At 35.9% G+C, this 8,531-nt stretch overlaps 1 protein-coding gene across 1 annotated transcript in view; it reads left to right on the top strand.

Moving 5' to 3' along the window:
* The first annotated feature begins 335 nt into the window (after positions 1–335).
* ANXA10 (annexin A10) overlaps positions 336–8,531 on the top strand; it is a 33,508-nt gene continuing 25,312 nt past the window's right edge. The window contains exon 1 of the mRNA XM_074822870.1: positions 336–431. Within this exon, the coding sequence (XP_074678971.1) occupies positions 414–431 (18 nt within the window). The 5' untranslated portion in view covers positions 336–413. The remainder of the gene's footprint in view (positions 432–8,531) is intronic.

The raw sequence follows: 8,531 nt of genomic DNA, 5'->3' as shown, positions 1-8,531 counted from the left end.
CCAGACCAGACCCAGTCTGAAAAGTAAATCATTAACACAAGCACTTTCTCTAGGTGAGCATTTCATTCTGTGACTAGCTGAATTCTGATTCTTAAAATCAACAGAACAGAACAGAGGGTGTTGTGCTAATGACTCTGTTTACTTACGTTATAATCATACTTATTCACATATGATTAATGACTAAGTATACAGTGAATCTATAAAAACCAAGGACGTACAGTACCAAGCAGTGTTCCTGCTTCACTGCTACCTTGGAGCCTAATATACTTGGTATCGGTTTGATTGGATGGTTTCTCTCAATTCTTCAAAACAGAATAAGAGTTAACTATAACAATTTCATTTACTGAGCTGTTAGTTTTACTCTAGGAAAGCTATTATTTTCATCTCAACAGAACTTGAAGACTTTTATCAAAATGTATTGTGGAGATTATGTGAGTATAATGATCCATTCTCTGAAATCTTTCAAAACTTTTCACTGCTCTTGAATTGTCATCACACATGTTGGGACCCATTTCCCTCCACTGGTAGAAATTAATCTCAGGTGAAGTTAATTTATTTGTGAATTGGGTCTAATTCTGGAGTTTCTTACAGTATATATGAAGTGTCTGAAATGAAGATTAAAATATAAAGAATTATCAGTTTCTGACTCATAATTTTAGACTTTTCAAGAGAAAATAATTTGTCTTTTATCTCTTTGTGAGACTCTGTGAGTTTTCTATATTTGCACTTAGCTGTTACACATGACAAGCTTGAATACTATCACCTAATTGTATTAAAAATAAAAATGTGAGCTTTTCAGAAGATACCGATTCATGGCACTATTTTGGTGGTTTATATTTTCACAAGACAGTCTGTAACTGCATAAAGTAATGGAATAGCTTTAGCATTTATAAACATTGGTTTTGTTCACAATGTGAAAAATATTTTAAAGCAAAGAAATGCTACCTCTACAAGGGTCATAACATAGGAAAAGCTATCAATTATTGTTCCCCATCAATAAATTGTATCAATATATTAAGTGGTTTCAGTAGCACTCTGCAAGAAAATAAAAGTTCATGCTGCAATTTTAAATCTCCATTCTGAAAGCTACTATAGTTATTATTTCATGACAGCAAAATATGAAATTGCTTTTGGCACCTGGCATCCTGATAATTAAGTTCACTAAGGACTGTCATATTCTTTTAATTATTATTAATAGGAATAATGATTCATTTCTCTCAAATGCTTTTTGCATGTGCTTTCCCAATAATTTACAGAATATAGAATTTTCTAAAAGATGAACATTTTTCCCTTACTTATTTTATTTGAAAGTATAATTGCACTAATTATTCCAATCTCATCAGTAAAGTATTTCTTCCTTAAAATTATACTGCATATATTTGTTTTTCTAAAGTAATAGGTATTGAATGGGGTTTACTAATGTGTTTGATTTTCTGCAATTTGGGATCTTGTAATACTTCATCAGACCAGTTAAGAACTGAAAAGGGATTTTTTTCTTTGTTTCTTATTTTCTCTTATAATTACTATGCTATTAATCTATTCCTGATAATTAAAAGAAGACAGGAAGCATAACTCCATCTGACAAAGTTAGTAGATCCATTTCAGTTGGAAAAGTCAGGAAGTTCAGTTTCTTCTACTGATTTACTGAGACCAATTGTATTTAAATGATTGACACTGTATCTGCATATAGTATGTTGCCTGATACTAACAGTGGTACATTATAAAATAACTTCTAGAAGAAATTGTTTTGCTTTTAAGTCACTAAAATTGGTAATTATTATATTTGTAATAATATTGGTATAGTTTAATAGTATTATCAGAAAAGTCTAATAGATTACACATTAACGCTTAGCTGTTGGAGATGTTTACACCACCTATTTTAGGCTTAATTTAATGTAATCGTTCTGCGTTAGTCAGCCTTTAGGAGCAGAGTTAGAGCAGAGAAGGAACTTAAGTTCCTAATTTTGATCTTCTGAATTGCACCAAAATACTCCAAAACAATTGATGTGAATACCACCCCTCTATTCCCTCTGCTTCTAAACATATAAGGACACACTGATTAGCCCTTCTTTTTTTTTTTTTTTTTTGGTAATCACAGAAGTAAGAGAGCAGAGAAGCAACTGTAGACAATGGGGTTCATATCGGTCTCAGGAAAGATATCAAAACTTGATTATAGGCTTTCTCTGAAAAGTATTGTGATGTATTCTCAGGTTGGGTAAATTTTTATTTTTTATTCGCATTTCCATGTGTTGTGGGGTGGGAAGGGAGAGAAATTAGGGGGTTTTATGAACCAGCACACTGGATCCTAACCAGTGGAGCAGACTTCCCTGTTGAGGCATCCAGAGAGAAGGGGGACATGTAGTACAGATCCCACACAAACGTTCTCCCCTGGATGTCTGGTTCCTCAAGATAAAGTTGGTCATGGAGCAATGGCAGCTTTCTCAGATGAGACTCAGCAACAAAACAGAAGAAAAATTACTTTCTAGCAAATCACAAGCAAGAAAGCAGGGCTTACACAGGACTGAGTGGTGAGGCTGTCACACTGGTTTCTTGTCTGCTCTTCTTAAACACAACCTTAGATTGCAAACAAGTCTTAAAAGCACACTTTAGACTTAAAGACTTATTTCAAGGAATCCCAAAACATTAATATACCATTAATTCAGAAGCACGAGAAATATGAAAAAATAATTGGAAGTATTACTTTCAAAATTTACTTGGTTCTTTAAGATTATCTCCTCTATATTTTATGTTATCCATATTAGTAATTACATATGTTATATATGAACAACTGGATAGGATGGAGTCCCCCAAGATCAAGAATGAGATGTACAAAATGTTAACAGCAGCGTTTCTGCCAAATTCAGCAATGCAGGGCAACATCATTATCACAGATTACATACAGAAAATGGCTCCCCACAGTACCACAGAGGTAAAACTAACAGAAATTAGATAAGATGGCATCTGTGACCTCTCTAAGGTACATATACAGGGAAAGCTGGGAAGCTTTGGAAAAATAATTTTCTATGTTTAAAAGTACCCCTTCCATTAATTTATCATTAATGAAGTGTAACACATATAATAAACTCTCAGTAAATCAAAATATTCCTGACATTTTAATTTAATAAAGTTGCACACAAAGGATATCTTTGCAAAAGTATAGCTAGCTTATAGTATGTAGCTAGCTAATAAAGAAAGTATTTTATTTTTGTAGCTATTCCCTACGGGAAACATTCAGACTAAGGAGTCTGACTTTGTTTGTTATCAGCAGAATGACTTACTGAACAAATATTATTAGAAGGTTGTTCATATTTTAGATTGTTTTTTCCATCACAAGACTGAATTGCCTGAACTTTACACATCATAATTTGATAAAAGCAGCCTTTCTTTCACTGATACTTTTGTTGAACTGCTTATGGCTTTGGTCAGGAAAATCTGTAACTTCCTCATTCTCGTACAGAAGGGAGGTAGAGTGCAAGTATCATTTTCAGACTTATGACAAATTTTACAGTGCCTTTCCAATCTCGTTGTTTTGATTCATTTCACTAACACCACACAAACCTCTTCTGTCTGCACAGCTGTTTTGGAACCAGTTCCTTTCAAAAGAGTTAAATGCACATGTGGAAACACACAGAGATATGTATAAAGTGCCCACCTGGACCACCTCTGTGCAAAAAGATCTGTGGTTTTGTAGATGAGGGTATCTTGACATCAGAAAGAGAATTAAAATCTTTAAAGTAAAAAATCACTGAATCACCTATGAAGATTTGTTTGGCTTACCTTTACGTGCTTGGATACTGTGTGGGAAGAAAGCAAAATATTGTTGATTTTCTTCCTTCTGAATAATAGATATCCTTTTCGTAAGGATGCTGCAGAAGAAAGACAGTATGAAAACCTTTTCTTCATGCTCACATACAGCATCTGGTCTAAACTGACTCATATAAAGGCCAAATAGCTCTTGGAAATAACTTTCCTCATCTGCTCTTTGAAGCCATTTTCTTTCTAATGCAGAAAGCCCTGCCGTGCTGAATACTATGCTTGCAAAGAGTGCTCCAGCAAAATGGTGTGTATGTGATGAGGGATGTTAGAATCCAGATATCAAAATTAAAACAGTTTTTTAAACTGTGGAGTTCTTCATGTTCTTTCAAGTGACCATATCAGGCATTTCCCCCCCAGTTTCTTCAGAAAATTTGTATTTCTATGTATTTGTCCATCCATCTGTCCCTACCAGTAACTTTGAATTTCATAGTGAATTTCTATCATATTCAGCAGAGGAACGGCAATCTCTTCCGAAGTTTTGTAAAAACACTGCTCAATGGAGACAAGGAAACCAAAGTCTTTATCCAGTTAAAAAAATACAGCAGTTTGAACTCCACAGTCATTTATTCTGTTGGCCTAGCATTAGCCAAGCAGTACATGCATACTTTGGACCCAGTCACAGGACAAACCATCTTTTACTTAGCCCATAGCTGAGTCCGAAAGGACCTGATGGATTATGAATGTAGATGGGGATTCAAGGAACAAAGAGGAGAAATTAACTGCTGCTGTTGTGGCTGGAGGAAGCAAGTAGGAATATAGAGTCAAAAGAATCTGGAAGAAACCAGTTGTTAATAGCTGCAGTGCTCACAGAACAACTTGTATCACAAAACAATGTATTTTAAAACAATACACCATCCTAATATCCACAAAATCCACATTCCTGCACCCAAACCGATTAACTGAATGTGACATTGTTTGGCCAGCAAACACTGCACTTGTGAGGATGGGTATTTTTGAGTGCAGACAACGTGAAGGAAAAGTTTAGTGTTACTGTATCCTGTCCACTGTACCTAATGAATATATCTAAACATATGCAAATCTGGCAAAAGCCACAGAAGAATGCATGAGTTTTTACAGGGTTCATTATGAAGACTGTGGGAACATGCCGTGTATTAGTAATGAGGATACATGAGGATAAGTGGATAAGAGAGGAGTTAGGAGATTATCTAAGTTTAACCATCATCTTGTGTAACAAAGCTTTACTGACAAAGTAATGTACATTTGACAAAGTTGTGTACATTTACACCAACTGAGGACCTTGCTCATATTTCTTCTTCATGCTTTTTAGATCAATATTTCCTTAAAACAATATTTAAGTATCTCCTCCCTTTTTAAAAAAAAAAAAAAAAAAGAAAGAAAAAAAAAGAATTACTATACCATGAAAGAGCTGAATACTGAGCTGTATGCACTGACTCTTATCTGGTTCCAGATGCTTAGAAGTTCAGCTCTGCAGTTTCAACGTATGCTAATGTCCCTTTGGAAAGGTGTAACTACATTCAGATACTGGTGAAATAGTGAACACCTTACTATGGGATCCACCCTAGATTATTATAACTGAAACCCATTTAGGGAAGGAATCTTTTTAATGGGATTGATTTATGACTGGTAAAGATAAACTGGCTTGCTGTAGCTTCCACACAGACATTATAGTTAGGCTCACTTAATATCCGTAAGAAACTGTATTTTCTGTGCAAGTATCAAAGACTGTCACTCCCAATAGTCAAATGTCTTAGGCTCCATGCTGATTATACCTTTGCTAATTTCCCTTTTTCCCTTTTGGGAAGTGAAAATGCATAAATAAATTGCACATGAAGTTCACAGTGGTGTTATACTGACAATGTACACAATTCTTACCAGCCTGATAACTCAAATAGTCACATTATGTACAGTGAACACCAGTCAAGTTTTGTGCCTGATCCTGCAAAAAGTTTAGAATTCTTCAATGTATATGTCTGGAATTGGTGTACACACTACAGGATTGACCCCCAGAGCGTAATGCAAGTTTCTTTATCACTCAATCCCACGTCACTGAGGCCAATGAGTGTTTGATAATGTTTACTTATTTTTAAAATGTTATTGAAGAAATTCCTGTTAAATTATGACTTTGAAAAAAATGATAGAATGATTAGATTGAATGGAGGGTTGGTAGGTCATCTAGCCCAGCCTCCTTCTCAAAACAGGGTCAACACTGAATTCAGACCAAGGTGGTTAGATATTTGCCCAGTTCAGTTTCTAAAACCTCTGATGGCAGAGACTCCGCAGTCTCTTCAGAAAACTTCTTCTACTGCTTGGTTATCCTCACAGCAAAAGATGCCTTTTTCACATCCAGCCAGAACATTGTTGCTTTGTTTTATGACTGTTGCCTTTCATTCTTCGTGGACTTCAGCAAAAAGCCTGGCTCCATTGTCTTGATGCTCTTCCCATAGGTACTGCAGAGCAGCCGTTGGGTCCCCCAAAGCTGTCTCTTCTCCAGGTTAAGTCCAATTCCCTCACCTTCTCCTCACAGGGCAAGTGCTCCCAGCCTTTTGACCACCTTGGAGACCCTCCACTGTCCATCAACAAGCTCTCCTTGCTTTCCTCAGCAAGTTGTAAAACAGTTTTGCTCACTAAGGGCATGAACCAAACCTCCCCAAAATCAATAAAAAAGCCTCCATTTACACTAATCATAGATTTGGACAAAATCCTACTACAAAGAATGTTAAGTGATCCAAAGTCTTCTCTGCTCTTCTCAACTTTCAGAAAGATTTCTGTTACTTCTGAATCACAGTTTTATTTTACTTGTGTGGGTGGGTTGGAGAGCATTGTATTTAGACAAATGATATTCAGTGAACGTACCCCTAATTCTTCCTCTGACATCACCAAGACAACCACAGCACAACTTTCACTGCTGTGGATTTAGCTTTGACATGAAGTGTAATTTCTGCTCACAGAAAAGAGCAACATAATGTTCATTTTAAGTGTGAAATTCAGGATCACAAGGTTGATGTGGGCACAAATCTTAGATCTTTTATTCCCCACCACCACCACCACCACATCTAGCCATCTTCCTGACTTTAGCAGTTTTGTATTTCAGCACCTATGTCAATTAGTTATTTTGTACTCCAGCGAACTGCTGAATCACTTTCATTTGAAGAAGGCAGACACAGAGCATACTTGGGTTTAGTCTGGAGAGAATACTGCCTTGAATTTTAGTATTAAGTATACAGTAGCTGGTTACAGATAAATAATTAAAATGGGACTCTTCTGCAGAGGGAAACTCAGATATATTAAACCCAGGGTCACAGAAAGCAATAAGGGCCTGGTCTGCCTTCCTTCCAGACAATGGAAGTAGTCCCTGACTCTTTAATATAAGCCGGTGTGGGTCTTAAAATAGCCTAATGATTAAGGACATACAGGACAATTTGGGTATTTTAGCAGATTTTCCTCTTTTAAAAAGTTTCACTGATTAAACCAATTTCAGCAGACTAAAGCTGAATTAACATTTCGAGTTCTGACCAGAACAGTTTAACTTTAAAAGAGCCTGCTTTTTACAAATCAAAGACACTTATTCAGTCTGTAGATGAAAGGCTGGAATTTAATTTTTAAATCATAAATTATAACCTAGAAGTGATGAACTACAATTAAATGACTTTAATTGTCAAACTATTTCTTAAGAAAGGGAAAGATGATGTCAGCGCAACCCTAGACTTTCCCCCCGCTCCCCTTAAGCCACTGTTCTGCTGATCCTATTCTTCTGAATTCTTTTGTCTTTTTGTGTGGCAGTCTAGCGCTCAAAGTGCACAACATGCTCTGTACTGATTTTTGTCACAGTTTACTACTGATCTTGTTGGGTGCATCAGTAATTTTTTTTACCTTGCTTCTATCTAGGGTGGCTTCTGATAAAAGCATAGATTGGGTTCCCCCCCACCACCTTTTTTTTAAGATGATCATCACAGTAATTGATGCTCTGTCTCACACCAGTTGCCACCTCATGTTTTCTGTTTTGCAGAGAAAGCTGTAGTGATTCTGCAGGTTTTTATTCACTTTGATTTATGATCTGCTCCCTGGTCCTGTAAAATATTTTCAACTAATCTTCAGAAGTTATTGTAATGTGATAGCTGCCTCAAAGCTGTTGGACTCTGATGATGGTACCAGTGCTATGACCTTCCTAATAATTCATCCTGATCAATGGGGAGCTGTTGCTTGAATTACTCAGAATCCTGTTGGACATTTCATTCAGGGTGTTTAAAGGTTTATTTCTTCTCTATGTAGGTAGCTTTTTTTCTTTCACATAAATTTCACTTGATGTTCAGGATCTTATGGTGGATATTTGTAAGAATTAAATGTATTTTTAAAAATAAACATTAAGTAAGAAAAATCTCGACAGGGGAATGACTTAGCATCCCTGTAGTGACCACCTTAAGGAATGGGAAAGAAAAGCCATGAGATCATACTATTAATTTCTCTGTGCTTCTCAGAGCTTAGGGTAGAAAAATATGTTGTGTAAGCAAAACAGAAATGCCCATAGACTCAAAACTGGCTGTCCTGATGTCAGAGTCCAACACTGTCTCACCAGGTTCTTTTAGACATTCCACCCACAGAGATTGTAATGTATAATATCAAATTTACTTATTTGAAGATAAGTAATTTTACACAGGATTTTTAATCTAGCAGAGTAGTAAAAAATGTACTGGAAACACAATACAAATGTAATACTGAGATCTCCATTACTGGTC

This window comes from Strix aluco, chromosome 4 (assembly GCF_031877795.1).
Source record: "Strix aluco isolate bStrAlu1 chromosome 4, bStrAlu1.hap1, whole genome shotgun sequence".
In the NCBI taxonomy this organism is placed as follows: Eukaryota; Metazoa; Chordata; class Aves; order Strigiformes; family Strigidae; genus Strix; species Strix aluco.
This window is presented reverse-complemented; position numbering and strand designations above follow the sequence as displayed.